Source organism: Pygocentrus nattereri, chromosome 1, assembly GCF_015220715.1.
Source record: "Pygocentrus nattereri isolate fPygNat1 chromosome 1, fPygNat1.pri, whole genome shotgun sequence".
Classification (NCBI taxonomy): Eukaryota; Metazoa; Chordata; class Actinopteri; order Characiformes; family Serrasalmidae; genus Pygocentrus; species Pygocentrus nattereri.
Window position 1 is genome coordinate 14,710,568 of NC_051211.1, and position 22,188 is coordinate 14,732,755.

The window sequence follows — 22,188 nt, forward strand, 5'->3', positions numbered from 1 at the left end:
CTTATAAAAAACTCTAATGTGAAGTAAAATCAGAATTAGAATGCAAATCAGGAAGCTGAATCAATTACAGACTGTGGTTGAGCAAGGAAAACCCCCTGGGGGAAAACGGGGAAAATGTCTGTATTCTTGTTTTTGAACCCTGAACCAAATTTGTGAAAACTCCTCCACGGAGTCTGTGCATGGTTATGAGGCCAGTCTGAGTGGTTATGGAGGCCAGATGGTACCCTGGAGTAGAGTCTTAGGTTAAGTTTACATAATCAAACTAGAGGCCATATCACAGAAACTTCCTATGTTTTTGTCTTAACTTCAAATCTGACAGGTCGAATTTGCAAGAAGGAAGCAAATCTGGTGGAGATCATGTGTGCAGCGTCTGAGGGTTTTAAAACGCTGTTAGAAAAACAAAAAAAACAGTCAATGCACAGTTTTCAATGTAGATGAATGTAGCGTCGTTCTGCTGGTTATAGCGAACTATGCTGCCTGGCAGTGCACAAAACAATTGAAACAGACGGTTAAAACAAACGTTAAGACAGGTCTGGGGTTGTCTTAAAGGTAGGACAGAATTGAGGACATTTTGCCTAGTGAGGATGTTTCTATAATACTGATTTCTTATCTGGAGCTAGGACAAGATAATGAACTTAAGAACTGCTGTTCTGTGAAAGCCTCTGTCCTAAATTCAATCCTAACTAAAGTTGTCATGATGACTGAACAGATAAGACTGAAGTGGTTTCTGTAATATGGCCCCAGCTCTGTAAAGCTGGCCCTCTTCACACATGCTGTAAACATGCAAAGACTTACCAGCAATCATCATCCATAAAACACACATTAGTGTGGCTTTCAGAATGTATGTATTTCAGAATATGAATCTCTGTCATGTGTGATGTCTCTGGGTGTGGTTAATATTCAACTGGGATGTAAAACCGTCCATTGTGAGCTACACTGGCCTTGTAGTTACAGTGCAAAATGATCTAGCTACAGGGCTGATTGACAAGATTTGGGGTAAGAGGAAATTTGTGCACATTTGATTTTTGCTAGTATTTCTTTCTCCATTGTTGGAGAACCCAGACAGCGAGCCTATCAGTCCACTGGCTTGATAAGGTCTGCAACCTGCTGACTGTTTGCCACCTCTGGTCCACTCTTACACCACCCAGACTATCCTGCATACAATCTTTAAGTAGTGTTTAATCTCCTCAAACTTAACCTTTTATTTTAGAAAATAAACTAGGACAGATGTTACAAACTGAAAAAGAAAAGAAATAATGACTGAAATGATTTTTAGAGAAAATGTGGTTCCTGACACTGTGCTAGAATAAAATTATTTACTAAACTAATTTAAGAAAGAATAGAAGGAAAAATAAGTAAATTGGGCTGTGAGTGGAAAATGAGTGAGGGCAAGTGGAATTTTCTCTAATAATCTATTTAAACACTGATGGGCTGCACAGAAAACATTGAGCAAAGCACCAGCGGGCTGTCAGCTTTGCCATCAGTGGGTCAGCAGCGGCCCACTATCCACGTACTCTCCACATACTCTGATCATAACATTTTTCTCTCCATGAAGTTAATGTAAAGTTATAATAAAAGATATTAACATCAAGGTGTTGCAAAAATCAATGTTATAAAGTTGTAAAATATTCAGATAAGATAACCAGTGACAAACATAGGATTGATGGCTTGTTTGATGATCGTGTTCAGAAACACAGAGGACGTTTTTTCCACTGCACATTCTGTAATAAGAACTGTCCCAAACAGGAATCAGTGGAACTTACAGTTCTGGTTCTAGTTTATTTCCCACCTGCTAAGAAGGGGGCTGAAACCATCACAATAACCCGGATTAAGATTTTAATCTTTCACAGTAATGTACATTCAAAAATTAGATACACTGATAAAAGGACTGAAGGGTATTTTTTGTTACACGAAAGACAATAGTGTAAGGAAAATACCCATGAAAGAGGCTCCCCCCTAGTAGTTGGTATCTAATTGTAAAACCAAGTGTTGAAATAGGTCAAAAGGTAATAAAGCTGCAGTTTTAGCATTTGCTGAAATCACTAAAGCAGGCTTTGTGAGTTTATCCATGCTCAGACAAGTCCATTAGAGAACATAACTACACATCACACAGCATGTCACAGAATACACTTAATGATACACTTCACGATACACTTAACGTTCACAAAATGGACTGGGTGTGCAAATCACTTGTCTCCACTTTTGATGGGTTTGATGGCTGCTCCCTTTTCCCTTTATATTAGCTAACAGCTGCCTGTCTGCTTTATACCTTGGGGCACTTTATAACCCTGCCTGCTAATAAGCCACGCTGTACAATATAATCTTTATCCTGTTCTGAGAAGTTGTTTTGGAGGTTAGGGCATTTCTCATGACAGCCAATGTGGGTTAAACACCTATTACAAACTGGTAATGCAACATTACAGACATGCCAACATCAGAACCAGCATCACAACAGTGCACCAAGTACAATGTCTTGTTTGTCATACTGTGCATGAGGGAACTCAAACCCAGCCCAGGGCTAACTGGACTGTGTTTTTTTGTCTTTAAAGCAAAACATAAAATGCCCACATTTTCCTTAAATGTACGCAGTCAAGCTTTGTTAAGTAAGTTGGTTGAAGCTTCTTTGGTTTAGCAAAGGAGCTATAAGACTAAAGTAGCTAATGAGTAATGGAAGCTGAATTACACAGATTCACACCAGGTGAGAGCCTTTACTTTTACTCCCTGATTGGACAATGTGAAAATGTACAATCACTGGGTAAGACTGATGTTATAAATGAGGAATGATGATGTCTTGACTAGCCAACTCTCAGCTGAACAAGCAGATAACCACCTGCTCATCCAGTGTCTTTTCTGAAATCAAGTGTATTAATACAGAGTTTTACTTCAGCAAATGCCTCTACTCTTCAAGGAAGATTTTATGTCTTGGAACATTGCAGTGAGGATTTATTTGCATTCAGCCACAAGAGAATTAGTGAGGTCTAGTACTGATGTTGAATGATTAGTTCCGGATCCCAAACTCCACTCCAGATCGTCCCAACGGTATTGGATGGAGCTCAGTCACTCCAGAGAACACAGCTTCTCTGCTCTTTATATGAAGGTCTTTATAACCATCTAGCTATCACTTGTCATTGGGAATGGTGGCCATATGCTCATGTGCAGCTGCTCCAGAGCATCACATTATACTGGCAAAGCTTTTCTTTGGAGATTATACATTGTGTGCAGAGTTGAATGTCTCTGTCAACAACGGGGGCACCTTTGCACATACAGTGCACAAACAACATTTCACTGGGACATCTTTTAAGGTGCAGCTGGACCCTCAACTCTGGGCAGCTAGATATGTTCAGCTAAAGTGAATGCACATGAACGTGTTTGGCTCAGAAATCTACACAGTGAAAGGACATTTTTGTTATTTTTGTCAGTGATGTCACTTTAGGAAACTCATAGATCAGTACAGGACCTCTGTTTTGTGATAACATATTCACCGAGCAAACAGAGATTGATCTAAAGACCTGATTTGTGGCTGTTTTTTTTATTCTTTGATTTCTGATTCTTCTCTGAATAGTGCCAATCTAGAGGTACTCAGAGTATATCAGACACTTCATAAATAACACTGATTTTACTGATTATGTGTTGAAAGCATTACATGAGGATCAAACACTCACATATCTTACTGTCTGAGGCAGAGGGACATTTTACAAGGGCCTTACTGACCTCTATAGACTGATATGAGTTATTACACTCAGCAGTGTAATGCAGCACAGTTGCCCTACTGTCTGCATAATATAAATGCAATACTACTACTACTAACAATAATAATAATAATAATAATAATAATTGTAGTGTTAGCAGTTGTAGTAATAATAGTAACAGTATTAGAAATAGCAGTAGTAGTACTAGCAGTAGTAGTAGTGATAGAAGCAGTACACTCTCAGAAATAAATGTATGAAACTGTCACTTTGGCAGTACCCCTCTTGTCTCTGGGGTGCTACCCTTGAGGGTACATCTCAGTATCTCAGTATCTTTATTCAGGGAACATAATTGTACCATAATCCATTTAAATTATATTTTCTAAGATGTGTTGACTCCACATCTCCCGTCTCTTCTCAAGGCTTTTTATTTCATTGTTCTGTTTTAAAATATTAGGTTATGAAAAGGTACAAATCCGTACTTTTCATCTGGGAAAAAACTTATATAAGGTAGACAACTGGACCTCAAAACCACTGTTGTACCTTTGAGGGTACATTATTTGTACCTTGATAAATGAAAAATGTATCTGCACAGAACCTTTATTTCTAAAAGTGTATTGGCAATAATAATAGTGCTAATGGTAGTAGTAATAATAGTAATAGTGGTAACCGTAGTATTAATAATAGTAATAGTGACTGCAGTAGTAGTAGCAGTAGTAGTAATAACAGTATTAGTGGTAATAATAGTAGTAATAACAGTAATACTGGTAATAGTAGTATTAATAATAGTAATAGGAACTGTAGTAGTAGTAGTAGCAGTTATAGTAACAGTAGTAATAATAGTAACAGTGGTGGTAGCAGTAATAGTACTAGTAACAGTGGTAATAGTAGTAGTGGTAATATTAGTAGTAGTGGTGGTAATAATGGAAGTAGTAGTAGCACAAGAAATGATGGTAGTAGTAGTGGCAGTGATAGTAGTAATAGTTGCAGTAAAAGAGCTTTAGTAGGCATAGCAATAGTCATACTATCAAGAGTGATAGTGGTAGTAGTAGCAGCAGTAATAATAATATTGATGGTGTTGTTATTATTATTATTAGTAATAGTAGTAATACTGTTATTGTTATCATTAGCATTAGTTGGAAATAATTGATTAGTAGACCAAATGTCATATTGGAAAAATAATCATGTTATTTATTTCTAAAAATGATAATGTGAATAACACACTGTAACAGTTAGTATGTCTACATCATTTTATTAAAATGATGGACAGTGTGTACAATTTATGACATTGATTCCCGAGTGTAATGAAAATAACAAAGAAGAAGAAGAAAAAGATGAAGAAGACAAAGATATTAATATGTATTATATTTTATGGAGTTAATTATATTTTAAATATAATACTATATTTTGAGACATTCAGTATTTGGACAGATTATTTTACTTCCCACCTGTCTGTCGTGATCTGTCGAGCCAGCTAAAGGCACGTCTTACTACACTCTGATTATAGACAAGAAGAACATCCCAATAATCTGCTAATTAAATATCTGAGTGAGTGAATGAGTGAGTTGGTGAGTCAGTTAATGAATGAATGAGTGAGTGAGTAATTCAATGACTTCGTGCTGTTGAATACTGCTTGTGAGTGTAAACTGTTGGCCAATCACAGCGCAAGGTGGGAGGGGCTTGCCAGAATATGGGTGGGAAAAATTATTTCTAGCGCCGCCTGAATTCTCGTTTTAATTCCTTTATCTCGCGATGATGCAGTATGGCGTACCAGGAAGGGGAGTCGCTGGAATCATGGCTCAGTAAGTGAATACAAAACGCTGATGTTTATTTATTTGCGTTGAGAATGAAGACTTTGTGAATTATATGTCATGTTAATGCAGAGTGATTGAGGGCAGCAGGCAGAGAGCGGCGCTATTTGTGAGCGCGGAGGGCTGAAAACCTGATGACTGAACGTTAATCAGTTTCAGTATCTCTGAGCTCTGAAGGGCAGGAGAGAATCAGGGTGGTTCTGTCTTTGTTTTTCCTCTGATTTAATCAGGTTCTGTGTATTGCTTTATGGTTGCCACTGGTTTGTTTATGTCTGGGAGGCTTTTCAGTGTGTTATTGGTGCTGATGCTGCTCTGGTTCTCAGTCTGAACGCTCTGAAAGGGTGTGGGAGGGTTTGACTGATTCATATCGAATCTGCCGCTGCTGATCCGAGCTGGCAGTCTGCGGGCTTGTGCTTGATTATACGTAAAGAGTTGAATGAGCGGATGAGTGGGTGAACTAATGATGGTAAGTAAGTAGGTGACTGGAAGAGTCAGTGAATAGACTAATGAGACTGAGTAGGTGTATTAATGAATGAATGAAGAATTGAGTTAATAAATCGATGAGTAAGTGGTTTATGATTAATAATCCTTATAATAATCATGATTAATTTATCATGATATTTGTGAATTCATCAATAAATGAGAGTGAGTGAATGAGTGCATACATGTTTCAGTGAGAAAAGCTGAGCGCAAGAATAGCTAAGTGAATGGGTGAAAATGAATGAGTGAGCGAGCAGGTTAGTAGGTGGGTTAGTGAATATATGAATGGGTGGGTTAATGAATGGGTGAATCCATTAATCAATGTATGTGTGACCAAGTGATAGTGGGCAAGTGAATAGATGAAGATGAATGAGTGAGTGGATAGGTTAGTGAATGAGTGAGTGAGCAGGTGAGTTGGGGGTTAGTGAATATGTGAGTGGGTCGGTTAGTGAATGAGTGAATGTATGTGTTTTACAATTTACATATTGTAGCCTCCTGTAAATCAACATTACACAGGCCATATTGAGTTGACTGTTAACAAATAATTGCATTGCACAGCCCTGATTTGATTGTAACACGGCTGTCCTCCTCAGACAAAGCCACCCATCCCACCAACAGGCAGGAAGACTGGGAATATATTATTGGGTTCTGTGATCAGATTAATAAGGAACTAGAAGGGTGAGTATCTATAATCTATAGTACAGTATAACATGTTTATATATCTGTTTATATATCTGCTATGTTTGTGTAGTCCACATATTACAACATAACTCTTCATTTCTGTTGTATAGTCTTTTCACATAAAGATGATGTTTGTTTGTGTGAAGTCCACAGATAGCTGTACGACTGCTTGTTCACAAAATCCATTCACCTCAGGAATGGGAGGCACTTCAAGCTTTAACAGTGAGTGGTGTCATAGCATTCATTTTTCCACAAGCACCCACCCTCTCTGTTAGCAGACAGCATTAGAGATATTCCTTATTTCTTGCAGGTGCTAGAAGCATGCATGAAAAACTGTGGGAGAAGGTTTCATAACGAAGTAGCCAAATATAGGTTTTTAAATGAGCTGATCAAAGTTGTTTCACCCAAGGTAAGGCCATCTTCCAAAGCATTAGACTTCATGTAGTGGATTGTTTTAGCTAAAGGGTTTAACTTGCTCATCTCTCTCTCTCTCTCTCTCTCTCTCTCTCTCTCTCTCTCTCTCTCTCTCTCTCTCTCTCTCTCTCTCTCTCTCTGGTTATTTCAGTACATGGGTGACACTGTGTCACAGAACGTGAAGACTAAGATTATTGAAATGCTGTACAGCTGGACGGTAGCCTTCCCCAACGAGGCCAAAATAAGTGATGCGTACCAAACACTGAGGAGACAAGGTAACTAGAGCACACAGTTTATTCAGTAGTCCCTGTTGGCCATACTCTCAGGCCACATTGTTCTCAGGTGTGGTGATCTTGCATGTGCACTGTCCAGAAAGCAATATGGGAAGTCTAATTCATTTTATTGAACGGGTTCTTTCTAACAGTTCCTTTCAACTGATTCCTTTTCATTCTGGGGAGGGGGGGGTGGGGTCTTAGAAGCAGGTTGACTCCTTATGAACGCAGGAATACACCAGGTGATAATTGATAAGTGACTAATTTAATTTTATTTATCTTTCTAAAAATTATAAAAGCTACACTATGTAACATTGAGGATTTGAAGACCTCTCTGGTGGAAATATGTAATTGCATGTAATATTCATCAGTTGTGCTTCAGACTCGGAAAAGCAGAAGTTTGAGCCATAAACATCATGCTGGGCCTTATTTTTAAGCCTATGGATGCATGACATTAATATGTAATATGTTAATATGTAATGTATAACGTGGTCTGACTTAAAAACCCGACGGCAGCGTATGCACACTATATATTGCGTGCCTTTTCTTTTCCTGACTCAGTAATGCTATTTCTTTCAGTTTTAATGAAAAAACGTATGTAGTGCAGCTAATACACAGGACATGATGTGACATCATACTATCACTACCATCCATATTCCCCTGATTCAAGTCATAATAAAAAACTTCCTCTTCTTTTACAAACACTAATGTGGTGAGGATTAAAAGGGTAGCATCCGTACTTTCAAAGAGCAGAATTTCTTCACTTGTTTTGAGGAGCTATGAGTGAGAAATAAGTAACATTACAAAATGCATTTGTTATGCTAGTGAAAATTCAAGCATGACCCTTTTCATCAAGTGGAGGTCTAATTCTATAGCTATAGCATTGTTTGTCCATGTAACATTACTGTTTGAAAATTTGCTAGGGCTACTCAAAGTCCAGCCTTGAAGTTGTTATTTAGTCCACCAGAAGCCAGTCTTGGCAGTGAAACATGTTTTTACACAGCCTGTACACCATTATTTATGCTGGGTGCAACAGTGAATTACAGGCTTTATGCAGTTTTTTATAAGGCTTTACACAGGTGTCACAATCGTGATTCTTAATTCTCCTTGCAGGACTCGTCTCATCAGACCCAGAGCTGACAGCAGACAAAACTCTGATCCCATCCCCACCCACGCGCCCCAAAAACCCCGTCTTTGACAATGAGGACATGGGCAAGGTGAGTTTTTGGGTTTATGTGAGCTCAGTGCAGAATATATTTAGAAATTGTCAGAAAATATTATAATAATAATAATAAAATAGTAAGAATAATATGGTGAGTAAAAGGCTATGAAATCTTACCACAGTAGGAAAACCTAAATAAGGTGTAAATCTCAATAATTCGACTCCACCTTTATTTTAATTTCTCTATGATTTAATTATTTTTTAGGAATGAGTATTAATTTTAAAAACACACAATGCACAAAATCAGAAAATTTTCTAGCACTGATGGTGGAGAACAGAAGTGAGAGGGAGTCCTCTGTCAGTATAGCAAGAAGTACAGGCTTTTATACAGCTCTAACAAAGGCCTTGTGGCAAGGTGTGAAGCCAGACCTCAGACTGTTTAGATAATCCAACAGTGAATTTGGATTTAAGGTGCTGTGAATTGAGGACAAATGGCAGATTTCCAAACTGGTTGGTGGGGCTATTAGAATTTTGGTACAGCAGGCTTCCAAAGACCTAATGTTCTAAGCCTAAATCTATCCAAATTATAATATATCTAATTATAATGTATGAAAACATCTGCATAAGCTCAAAAAACATAGAATCAAACAGTCGTAATAGTTGTAGTAGTAATAATTTTAACAATATTTCAAAATTTCTGCCTAAATAAATGGTTAAGATTACAGGATAACAAGATGACCTACAGAAACTTACAGAGTCAGAGTTGTTCACAGTGAGGTGATGGAAACCAGACATCTGAAGAGTTTAATGCCTCTAAAAGCTTACTTGCAGAAAGCTGTTACATGAAATGAGAAAACATATACGCTGCCTGTTGCCTTTGTCGTTAAGTTGTTGTTTTTTGAGGTTTGGGCTAAAACATATTTCTAGAATCCAGTGGTGGCGGAGGGGGCATAGTAAGGCAAAGTGACTGTCAAAGAAAACTTATTTTTTCAGATGTATCCATCATCAACATTACATAGAAAAACTGAGAAGACTAGTAAATAATATGACTATATTTGCATTGTAGCATCATTATCCAAGGTTCCTATCACCACCACTGTAAAAAAAAATAATAAAAAATTTGAGTCTTTTCTCAGGCTGCTTTGGGTGACTTTATTTGCATCTCAGTGACAGGAACTATGTGGAAATGTGTAATTTCCCTTTAATTTGCTTTGTGTGAGTAGCTGTTGGCGGAGCTTCTGCGAAGCAAGAATCCAGAGGATTTGCAGGAAGCCAACAGACTCATCAAGAACATGGTGAAGGAGGTAAGACCAGAGAAGCATTATTCTGGAGCCATTATTTGTTATGGGATGTAATATGGGAAAGTTAAATCTTTCGTATATGTAGTTTGTTGCATTGAATTGGGCAAAGTGACTAGGTGGAGTTATTTCAACAGATTGCAAAAAAACCGGTCCTCGGGTTCAAATACTGTACAGTTTAGTTTCTCTGCCCTAAAATTTAAAACGTATTTCATATCATACAGCGATGCAGAGAAATTTGACTGGTTGACCCTGGTTTGACCCTCTTGCTAGCCCAGACCTGTGATTGGATGCTTTCCTTTAATAGGACGATGCCCGGGTGCAAAAGCTGACCAAGCGCTTGAACACGCTAGAGGAAGTGAACAACAACGTGAAGCTGCTGGGAGAAATGCTGAGTCACTATGACAGAGACAGGTCATCAGATGCTGACCGTGAGCTCATCAAGGTGGGAACATTAGCGTCCTTCAGCGAATGGAAGTGACCACAGGTGGTCTTTTGATATTTTGATATTTTGGCAAAAAACATATCTACACAAATTTACACTTCCCCTAAATTTAGTCTACTACACTGTAAAGAATGAGATTGAAATTTTAAAAAGACAGTTACAAGGCTGCCTTAAATCTTTAATTTAATTGACCTTCATATAATAAGTTAACAGACTAAGTTTTATGCCCTGTCAAGTTATTTTTCAAAGTTCAGGTAGCTCAAAATTTTAAGGCAGTCCAATAATCAAGTTGTTTGACTTAAAACCCTATTTTTTTTACAGCAAAGCACGTAAAAAATGTAGCTAACAAGCAATGAAAGGGTAAGACAACAAAACATATTAAGTCATCTCACTTGATTATGTGGTTTCGGACACTTTATGACATACTGATATCCAAAAAATGTATGTTGTGTAGCTAAAAACAGTAGCGGGCCAATCTTGAAGCTTCAGATTTGCCCCTACTTTTATCAGATGCCTGTGGAAGAGAAGTTGGGGTACAAAATTCCATTACTTGTTAGCTACATTAGTCTCATAGCTCAAGTGTGAAACCAAAGAAGCCATATCCTTTGTTGTTTAATACAGTTTAGTGTAAACCTTAATTCCCCATTCGGGTCTCATCTCATTACACCCTGAGTTAAAGGCAGACCTGACTCTGATCCTGTCCTTTGATAACAGTCTTCATAAAAATGCCTCTGTTTTTAATTACAGTTCAAACTGTTTGTCTTCTCTAATAACATCTTACAGTGCCTCTCTTTGTGAGTGTAGGAGCTGTATGACCGATGTGATAAGCTGAGACGCACAGCTTTCAAACTGGCCACAGAAACAGAGGACAATGACACGAATTTAGGTAATACTGCCGACTGAGCATTCATATTCCCCTTTGTGAAAACCGGCAACACATTATAATCTGTAAACACGCTCAAACCACAGCAACTAAAACCTGCTTTGTTTACAGCCATGATTTGAACAGTATTGTAATTGGCCAATGAAGTGATTATGATTTTCATATATACACTGTTTTTCAAAAGATTGGAATCATTTGTTATATTAATAGCTTTTGTTATTTTATATGCAGTAATTAACATTTGCAGTGTGGACTTTAGCATTAAATTACCCATATTAAAATGAAAACCAAATTTTCCTCACTTTTTTAAATTAAAAAGTTTGATGTAGTTTGTGGAGTTAAAGTTTCAAAATGTAGTGTTTACCCACAAGTCCATAAACTGCTGCATATGTCACTGAAAACAACCCATTTACATATACCCACCCTATTGTGCCTATAGCAGTTTAGTTCTTCGCACTGACGCTGAAGCTTTAAGCAATGTTACAGCCTCGACAGCTTTTTAAATGTGGCATAATACAGAGCAGCAATTCATAACAGAGCTCATAACATAATTTTCATATATCAGTCTCAAAGTCACAGTAACAAAAACAGCCTGTTTAATTCTGAAGGCTAAAGAGAGGTTGGAAAATGACCATGAAAAAATGAATTGCAATGATTTTTGTCATATGAAACTACACAGACTTTATTACTGGGCATCACAGAGAAAGAAACAGTACAAGAAAAATGGAAAATGTGGGCCCTTTATCTATAAATATAACTATTACATCAAAGTGAATAGAATGATAATATACTGTAATTGTCATTTTATGTTCATTTTTATGAGATTTTATCTCCACTTTGGAAACATGATGAATTATGAATGTTAATTTTAGTATAACTTAATTTGTGAGTGCTGTAAAGCTTTCTTGTCATTTTACAATCTTCTGCATTCATCCTACTGGAATCTGAAATTTCTTCATTTTTATTTCCAGCTTCCTGGTGTCCTACTAACGAACTGGAAGTTACACATGACTAGCATATTGGAATCATTTTATACACTGGTCTGAAATCAAACTGGCTTTATGTTACTGAAACCAGTGATTACAAAAGTGACTTTTGAACAGTAGTGTTAAAAAAATCGAAAACAAACAGTAAACAAGTAAATGCAACACACAAGTGCGAAACATAGAAGGTGACATTCTTGGTCATTTGTGCTGTAGGTGATATACTGCAGGCCAATGATGACCTGGCGAGAGTCATCAGCTTGTATAAGAAGGTTGTGCAGGGGGAGAGTGATGGGACGGAGAATGAGGAGCACAAACCTGCACCCAGAGAAGGTGAACACAAACACACACATACACACACACACACATGCACAATACACACTGTGCTGTTCTTCAGTCAAAATAGTCTGTCAATGTTGTTTTTGGGTCTTTCTCGCCTGTGTTTCTCTTTCTCTCTTTCTCACTGTCTGCTCACTCTTTTCTCTTTCTTGCTGTCTGCTCGTACTCATTCTCTATCTCTTTCTCTCACTCTTGGTCTCACTTTCTTTCTCGTTCTCGTTCTCTCTTTCTGCTCTCATTCCTTTGGGTTCTCTTTCCCCGCTCTCACTCCTTCTCTTTCACTCTCTCCCTTTTCTCTTTCCCTATCTTTCTCGCTGTCTGCTCTTACTCTGTCTCTAACTTTTGTTTTTTCTTCCTGCTTTCACTCTCTTCTTATTGCTTTCACTCGTTGTTTTTCTGTTTGCTCTCACTCTTTCTCCACTCTCCTGTCACTCTCCCTCTTCATCTATCTCTCCCTATCTTTCTCTCTCAATCACTCTTCCTGCTTTCAATCTTCCTTGGTCACTCTTCCGTTCTCTCTCTCTCTCTGTATGTCTTTCTCTTTTTCTCTCTCTCTCATTTTTTTTTCTAAGGATGTGAAACAACAGGCACATTGATTGATCTGGCTGGCCTCGATGAACCCTCTCCTCCTCAAACGGCTCCGCCCCCTCCGAGCGCCAATACCTCCTCCACCAACCCGCTTGCCTCAAACATTCCTGTGCTCCCGCCTCCTCCACGCAGAGTGGCTGGCAGTCATGGAGGCCATGGCAGTCAAACCAGCAGCCCCAACCACAAAGCCTCCGAGCACTCAGCCGCTCTCTCTCTGCTTGATGATGAGCTTCTGTCCTTAGGTGATTTTTTTTTTTTTTTCTTTCTTTTTGGTAATGAATCTTATACTAGTGTAGATTGTAATTACTGCTTGTTGTTCAGTTAAACATGTATATGTAGAAAATTTATTCTGCATGTGTTATTTGGGATCTGTGTACACACATACACAGTTCTGTGTTTTCCGTCCTGTACTGTTAATAAATATGTATTAATATGTGTTGTTCTTTGTGTTGTCAGGCTTGAATGATCCTCCTCCGGTGCCCAGCAGACCTAAGCTAGATGAAGTATCAAACCAGTGGACATCCTTACAGGTACTTCATCTTCAGCTGCGTGCACCTCAGAAACATCCACAAACTTCACTTTGACCCAGTCTTCAACATTCTAGAAAATATCAGATTATATACAGATTTGGGTGGGAATAAATCAACATAAGGTCCAAATATAGGGTCATTTCCTTTTTTATAAGTGTTATTCAGAGACTTTATTTTCATTTGGATTGAACATATCAGTGTTTTTCCCATCTAGATAGATGTCCATGCTTTTCCAGGCTGATGTTGCCTTGCAGTGGAAAAAATATGTAAAAAAAAAAAAAAAACACTGAAAACTTGCTCATTCTTTGGTAATTGTATTACCATTCAGATACAGATACATTCAGAGTTTTATCACTGAGGTGATGGAGAGGGCAGAGTGTAAATATGTTATTACACATGCGCCCCAGATAAAGTAATCCAATCCAAATAGGGCTTTACACAGTTTCCCCCTTCACCCTAAATGTAGACAGTCAGCCAAGACATTTTTTGTGTCTCAAGTTTACTTCCTTAGTTTCAGACAGGTTACATTACCCTCATGTAATGTGACACTTAATAGAAACTTATTTCACTGATTAGTACTGTCCAAACTGCATGCTTGAAACCAGTGCTGCTTGGGTAATTATGTGGCCAAAAAAAACATATTTATATAATTGTTTTAGCTTTTTTACACTAATTAGCACCTAAATCATCAGAATCTTTCCACAGAGTGTGTCAAGTAATCTTACATAGCTTTACTTGGTGTTAGACACTGTATGACTTAACCAAAATGGACAAAAGTACATACAAAATGCAGGTTTAAGATATTTCTACTAAAGCAAACTGACTTGCTGCATTGGGCCTAAAGAAAAAATTAGTAAATTTGATTCTTCACAGAACTATACCTACAACATACCTACAGGTTTGATTATATTTAATTGCACTGTTTGATATCAACAAATCAACAATTAATGTGAATGGGTAAGTGTAAGTGGCCAGTGAGTGTATGTCATGTAAAGAGAATCATCTAATAGACATTTAGAAACAGCCCCTCCTCACACTGTTATTTTTAAATAGACTCTGGCTTTTTTATGAACAGACCCACTGATATGTTTTCTTCTGAAGTGTCAGTTATCACTCCTTTTTTTTGCAAGGCTCCTGATCCTGGGCTGGACCTGTTTGCTGGTGTAGCAGCACCAAGTGCTGCGTTCCCTCCAGCACACACCACAGCACACACTGCAAACCCCTCCACAGTTGGCCAGGGGCTGCAGGACCTCTCCATGATGCACTTCGGGGAGGTGAAAGGGTGAGCCAATTACTGTAGCTTTTTGGGTTTTGTTCTGTTGTCTTGTATACTGTATTTGACAATATCTGAAGCTATAGATTTAGGCATAAACTGACGACGAGAAAATCCTTGGCCCCTCATTTGTATTGCACATTAGTGCTGAAACACTTAAATGAGTAGGACAGTGTTGGAAACCTCTTTGCTACATTTTCATTAATTGACACACATATATATTACCTTCTGAATGAACTGTTTTAATTACTAGGCTGTTGAATGAAGTGTTGCTGTATCTCTTTAAGAAATATAGCACTAATTGATGCCAGATAACTAGCAGTAAGTTTCTAAAGAGTTTCCTGAAAATCTTTTACAATGCAAAAAATTATAGATTCACATGTGAAATCTTGGCATCTTAAATCTAGTCAATACTAATATTTCTCATTTTGAGATTGTGAGAATGTTCTAAGATTATTTTACTAACTTTCAGACATTTTTAATTGTTTTAAGGTATTTTTCCAAGTTAAATTCTCACTATGTTGACATAATTTTGCTTGTGATAAGAAACATGCTTGAAAATAGTAAAAAATATGTGTCAATAAGATAATTTTACTTGCAAAGATATCATTTTTGCAGTGTATTGAGCTGAAACATTTAATAAGCTATTTTATTCTTATATATATCTATATCTATATATATCTCATATATAGCTATTGCTTATGGAAGACAATACATGAAAAATTTAGAAAAACAGTTCTTGTCTTTTTGTAGTCTTCCATCAAAAGGTAATGTCTTCTGCTGATTCTACATGCTGAAATTGATCAAAATGATTTTATTGTTGATGATGAGGACATGCATATGATGTGACTCCTCTGCAGACAGATTTATGTGCCTTTAACCAATCATATGTTTCACCTCCTTCTCCACCCACCACACCCAGCTGTCATCTAGAAAAATGCTCAGCTAGCTCAGATATACAATATTGTATTTCCCTCTAAAATGTCATGGTAAATTCTCTGTTCTGCTTTCCCATTCACGGTGACTTTAAAAACAAGTCTCTAGGATGAACCCAGAGAATCTAACCGCTTGTTTCAATACCTGTTTTAACAAGCCCTCGTCCATTTAGCCTCTTCATTTCCCTGATACCATCTTAAGGACCGTTCCATTACTTTATTAGCTCAAGTTAAGGGTGTAATAATGCTTAGTATTTCAAAACCAAAACATTTGATTTGCAGTGCTTTAATTTACAAACTGCACCGTATGTTATACATAACTGCATGTACAGCTTCATCACTTTTTTCTGCTAGCCTGCTAGTTAGCATGCTAAGGGCTATGTACCTAAAGAAAGGCAGCTTAATATAGCTTAATATAAGGGCATAATGTAAGACAGAATATAAGTTAAGCTGACTGCCTCTGTTTGTTTGTCTTCAGCGTTTCTAGTCAAAGTGGCATTGCTGGTGGTAGTTTTGGTTTCCCCGGTGCAGCTATTGGCTCCATGCCCGCCACACTCTCCTCCTCTAACCCGTTCATCAGCTCTCCAGTGCCAGGCTCTCCTGCACTGTCCCGAGCCCAGGCTCAGGCCGGACACTCTGCACCAGGCAGTCCTCTGTTCCGCCCGCCCCTTTCGCCCTTGCACTCTCTGCAGGGAAGCCCTGTCCGTGGCCTGGAGCCAACACTATCCAACGTCCATGTGCCACTGGACTCCATCCGGCCCAGTGAGTGTGCACGTATACATACAGTCTGCGGTATTGGTGTAGTATGTTATGTACTTTAAACGCACTGTTCCATGTACAAACAGCATGAAATACCTTATCTATAAAAATGAACAAAAAAATGGACAAAGTTCAGGCTTCAAACTGGCTGGAACTACTGTTTTTTTGTCCATTTTAAACATTACAGTATGTCATTCAGTGTCAGAAAACTCAGACGCTATGTTGTTTGACATTACTAAATGGGAATTTCTACCTTTTTTTTTTTAATTCTACAAATATAAAGATATAAATGAGTGGTTTAATGTAAATCTACCATGTCAGAGTTTGTTGACAATGGGGGTCACTGGAACCAGACGTCTCAAGCATTTAATGCAACTAAAAGCTATCACTGTTTTACTGTTACCAACATCACATATAAAAACTCAGAAGACATGAAGTTTCACTGGTCTTTTTGGATAGTAGATAAAATTGCTGCATTTGAGTTGTAGACATGGAGACCCCTAGTTTCTCTTACCACCACCGTAAAGAAATCTGAGCCAGTAAGTTTCTTTACAATCAACCACTGACCATCAGAACACTTTAAATAATTTGTACATTTACATCTCAAGAATTGAATGATGCAGAAAATTTGAAATATCGGTAGAAATTCCTGTGGAACAACTCAACAGACGTGTGTGATGATTTGTGAATGCAGTTTGGTGGGATATAAGCTTCCATTACTTGTTAGCTGTGTTGCTTCAGTGCAAAGCTAAAGCAGAAACCTTCAGACTTTGTTTAATTGTGGGATCACAGGCTCTATTACAGAAGTGACAGTTTTTATAGAAATATATGAAATTGAAATTGACATATTGTCCTCAGGTAAAGCTCTACCTGTGACGGCCTATGATAAAGATGGAGTTCGTGTTCTGCTGCACTTTGCTACTGACTGCCCCCCCGGCAGACCTGATGTTTTGGTTATTGTGGTGTCCATGCTCAACACGGCCCCATTACCTGTTCAGAACATAATGCTACAGGCAGCCGTGCCAAAGGTAACACACACAAACACACACATACACAAACATACATACATATATGAATAATATCCATAGAAAAGCTTTGCCTATGTAGTGGTAGACTCTGGAGATGCCCAATGCCAAGTGTCGACTAGAGGGGTATAAAGCCCCCACCACTGGGCTGTGGAGCAGTGGAAATGCATTCTCTGGAGTGATGGAGCTCCATTCCATATCTTTGGGATGGCATTCATGACCCAGAACTAATCACCTTACAGCATTATCTGACCTCACTAATGCCCATGTGACTGAATATAAACAAATTTTCTATGTTCTAACATCTAGTATAGCCTTCCCAGAAGAGTAGAGGCCGTCACTGCAGCAAAGTAGGACAAACTCCCTATTAATACTTCATTTCAAAAACATTGGATGAGCAGGTGTTTACAGATGTTTGGACATGCGTATATACCATAAGCATGTTCACATATCAGTGACCAAAGAAAATGGTTTAGCTCTTTCAGTTGTGAAAATTAAAATATGAAGCTATTATAAGCTATTATAAAGAGCACTTTGCAAAGTTTTCTTGGCTCTGTAGGTTAGTGCTGCTTTTCTCTGGTTTTCTATAATGTGCTGAAAATGTATGAAAACAAAGTGACACAGAGACAAATCATTTGCAGCATTGCTCTACAAAACTTAATAAATCTGTGAAACACACTGTATACGTTTTAAGGTTTTACACAAAGAATGCTCATGAATATTTTACTTTTTTTGTCTCTTTTTCTCTCCCTCTCTTTCAGTCTATGAAGGTGAAGCTTCAGTCTCCAACAGGAACAGAGCTTGCACCCTTTAATCCTGTCCTGCCCCCTTCCTCCATCACACAAGTCATGCTCCTGGCTAACCCACTGAAGGTGAGCTATAGTCATCTTGTACACACAAACACATGCACAGACTAGGGTCCACCCGATATATCAGTTAGCCGATAACACCCCAGGACTACATTTACATTAATAAAGTTTATTAATAATAAATTAATAAAGTAGAGTATATGAAAGGTGACAGTTCAGATCTGGAAATCATATCAATCAGTAAAGCACTGCTTAACTAAAATGATTGGAATACAAAATTAAAGTCGTAAATTTTCATCTGAATATTTAGCCCCCATAAAATTATTCAGTAAGGCCTCAACATGCACATACATATTTGCAAATACACTCACAGACACACAAATAAATCTAAAAAAAAGTTTATAGCAATATACAGTATAGGCTTCATTCTTATTACAATCTAACGGCATAGATTAAATATTCAAAATGTGTTCAATATGGTTAAAGCTACACTATCTGAGGATTTGGAGACCTCTAGGGTGAAAATGTGGAAGAACATTTTGTGATGTTTGTTGTGATTTGGGCCTCAGCATTATTACTACTGATTATTTTGTGCGTGTTGAAAAAGTATACTAACAAGGATGTAAGAGAATTATCTACTGTTACCATCTTCATCTGTATAATGTTAGTTTTGCATTTTAGGCCTAAACAGTTGGCGCTTGTGAGTGTGACGTTGATAAGTAAAGACATATGACATAATCTGGAAAACACATGCAAAATCCGACCTGATGCCTCTGACTTTTACATTATTATTTCAGACTTAACGGGATGATTCACAACACCATTTTTTTGTTTGTTTGTTTGTTTGTTTTTTTAATCCTGACTCAGTGATTCTACTTCTTTTTCTACCTCATCTTAACCTAAAGAGTCAGAATTGTTTACAGTGGTGGTGATCAGAATAATGTCTTTAATGTACTGTACCAAACAGGAAGTTAGTACATGAAATGGTACTAAATATACTGCCTCGTGTAAGACTTTGTTTTATGGTAGTATTGAAAAAAAACTTTTGGCCTAAAATATAGTTTTAAAAGCCATTCATGATGGAGAGATGCATGTAGGGTGCAGGAAGGAAAAACATTTCCCATAGATAACATTATGTTCAGATTTAGTTCTACTTTACCAGAATCAACATAACATATATGTGTAGGTTTAATGATCATTTTAGATCATAAATAAAATGGCTATATTTGCTCAGGAGATCCCTTGTTCCCATCAGCAGTAAAGTAAATACAAGTTAGTTCCTCTAGAGCAGGGGTGCACAACTCCGGTCCTGGAGGGCCGGTGTCCAGCACAGTTTGGAGGTTTCCCTTCTCAAACACACCTACTTAACCTGGCAATTAACAAATACATGTAATCAGGTGTGTTTGAGCAGGTAAATCACTAAAATGTGCTGGACCCTGCTGGAAACTGTGCCCTCCAGGACCGGAGTTGTGCACCCCTGCTCTAGAGTGATCTATTTTGCGTGAAACCACTCTGAATGAATCTCAATGAATGAATTGCACAGAAATGCTGGGGAATGGTGGAAGTCCCTGTTAAAGTAAAACTGACTGTACATTTACTATGACATTATTGAAAGTTTCTCATAAATATGTGGCATATATGTGATTAAGTATAAAGATATTGACATTATTCTTATTGTGATGTTATTGTAAAGTCTTCAGAAGTATGATGTAGTTGACCTCTGTGCATGTGCGTTTCAGGAGAAGGTACGTTTGCGTTATAAGCTGATGTTCCTGCTGGGGGAGAGGCAGTATTGTGAAGTTGGAGAGGTGGACCAGTTCCCTCCAGCCGAGAGATGGGGAAACCTCTAGATCCAAAACAGCATCTGCTACTGCAGAACCAGAACCAAAACCAGAACCATACACACACAAAACACACGCGCTCTGCCAGAGGTGAGACGAGAGACGATGTGTTGCTCCGATCTCTCTACCAGGCCAACCATAAAACGTCTTTTATGACATTTATTTGTTCCTTATTATCTTATTAAAGCTGTGAATTATATGACAAGTATTATCGGTGATCAGATTAAGCCCAGTACTTCTACTTCCCATTGCTCTGTGCTAAAATGCTAATGCTAATCCAAAGCCTCACATGGCACTGGGGTCTCTGCACAAACAACAAGAGGTTTCCTGTTGACTGCAGATATGAACTGACTGCTGTTTAATGCAACTCATCAATCGCAGTGTGCAACAGACTCAGTTACACTGGAAATAACCATGTGCTGCTACTGGTTGGCCTCTCTCTCTGTCAGAGTTTATAGAGCAAAGCCAGATTTGTGTATTGTGCTTCGTGGAGCTTCGGCTGTTGTTTCTAGGGGTGCAAAGTCACTGATCTCACAACGATTTCATTATAACTGCTTAGGAAATGATTCAGTGCATCATGAAATCTTACATCATTTGAGTCAATTCAGAATCATTTTTCAAAAATACTTAATATACAAATGGGACTAAAGCAATTATTTAGAATTATTTTAAAAAGCCTGGCGTCTGTCTCACAAAGCATGTTCAGTTTAGACAGGGTTACAGATTAAGTTTCAGCTTCACAAAACCTAATGATTGCAGATGTGGTTAACATGTGTTACAATGGCAGTGAACAGCTTATCCTGATAAGGAAGGTTTAGCTACTCAACAGGGTTATAATTAATTATAACGAGTAAGATTAATGTGCGTGCACAGGAACAAATAACGTTTAGGACAATTAGCCAATTGAATGAAATATGAGGAGTTTTTTTTTAAAGGAAAAGAAATACAACATAAATATGCAGCATGTAAAGCATTTACAGTGTTAAAAAGCAATGCTGTTGCCACTGTCACTGAGTTAGTGCTTATCGGAGTAATAACTGCTAATTACGTTAATAATAACTCCTTGTTGGTGAAAAAATTGCTTTCTCATAAAGCAGGATGTCTTGTGTACACAGCCGAGTTAAAGTTCAGTTTAATCTAAGACTGGATTTTCTGTCTCATGACAGTTGTTCACTTTTTACCAGGCTACATTAAGAGACCCTTATTAGTCCCAAATATTTCACCTCCGCATTCAACCCATCCGTGAAGTGAAACACCACATACACTCTAGTGAGCACACACACGCTAGGGGGCAGTGAGCACACTTGCCTGGGGAGCAGTTGGGGGTAAGGTGTCTTGCTCAAGGACACCTCAGTCCTTGTGCTGTTGACTCTGGGGATCGAACCAGCAACCTTATGGTCACGAGGCTGGTTCCCTAACCTCCAGCCCATGACTGCCCCCATCACTATGGCAACTTAGACTGCACACCTAAACTGATTAAGTGTAGGGTTGCGGATAATAAATGGCCCTTTCGGTAAATCAGGGCCGAACTTCTGACTAATCAGGGACAGCCTTCCAGTGGAGGTGGACCCCTTCGGTTCTTCTTGGGTGCCTTTTTTCTTTCTTTATGATGTTTGTGGCAACAATCACAATGGCAATGTCCACAGCTTTACTTTCTAAATATTTATGTAGATTTCTTCTTCTATTTTTTGAGAAATAAGCCACTCACATTTCATGCAATTAGCTGTTCAACATTAACATCACACCATCCTGTGCATACACACAAGTTGTTAAGCGCAGTCGTCAAACAATTTAACTGTGGTTTCATTTGTTAAGTTTAGTGAAGCTGAAACTTGGTCAGGAACCTTGTCTAAGTTGAACTGGCTTGAAGCAAGATGTTTTGCTTAGCCAGCTGACTTTAAGCTTAGCTCAGCTTGACCCTGGATTTTATCTCTCACAACAGTGGTTTACGTTTCCCTGGGATACATCACCATG

General features: G+C 38.1%; 1 protein-coding gene across 2 annotated transcripts; it reads left to right on the forward strand.

Annotated features, from left to right (window-relative positions):
* Positions 1 to 5,430: 5,430 nt before the first annotated feature.
* On the forward strand, positions 5,431 to 21,530 carry gga3b (golgi associated, gamma adaptin ear containing, ARF binding protein 3b). Of its 2 annotated transcripts, XM_017683535.2 has the most exons (17): positions 5,431 to 5,488; positions 6,571 to 6,655; positions 6,805 to 6,880; positions 6,969 to 7,067; positions 7,224 to 7,347; positions 8,458 to 8,561; positions 9,730 to 9,810; positions 10,112 to 10,249; positions 11,054 to 11,135; positions 12,332 to 12,448; positions 13,027 to 13,284; positions 13,499 to 13,572; positions 14,703 to 14,854; positions 16,259 to 16,542; positions 17,398 to 17,567; positions 18,326 to 18,436; positions 20,113 to 21,530. In XM_017683535.2, exons 1-17 carry the CDS (start codon positions 5,449 to 5,451, stop codon positions 20,221 to 20,223), a joined length of 2,106 nt encoding a protein of 701 aa, XP_017539024.1. In that variant the 5' UTR covers positions 5,431 to 5,448; the 3' UTR covers positions 20,224 to 21,530. The 2 variants fall into 2 exon arrangements, with proteins under 2 accessions (XP_017539024.1, XP_017539026.1); XM_017683537.2 differs by lacking the exon at positions 6,969 to 7,067.
* Positions 21,531 to 22,188: the final 658 nt, after the last annotated feature.

Bases quoted from the DNA above. Each gene is read 5' to 3' on its own strand.
- gga3b (XM_017683535.2), top strand. From the start codon at position 5,449: ATGGCGTACCAGGAAGGGGAGTCGCTGGAATCATGGCTCA. The intron at 11,136-12,331 runs GTAATACTGCCG...TTTGTGCTGTAG, and splicing joins GGACAATGACACGAATTTAG to GTGATATACTGCAGGCCAAT. The intron at 13,285-13,498 runs GTGATTTTTTTT...TTGTGTTGTCAG, and splicing joins TGATGAGCTTCTGTCCTTAG to GCTTGAATGATCCTCCTCCG.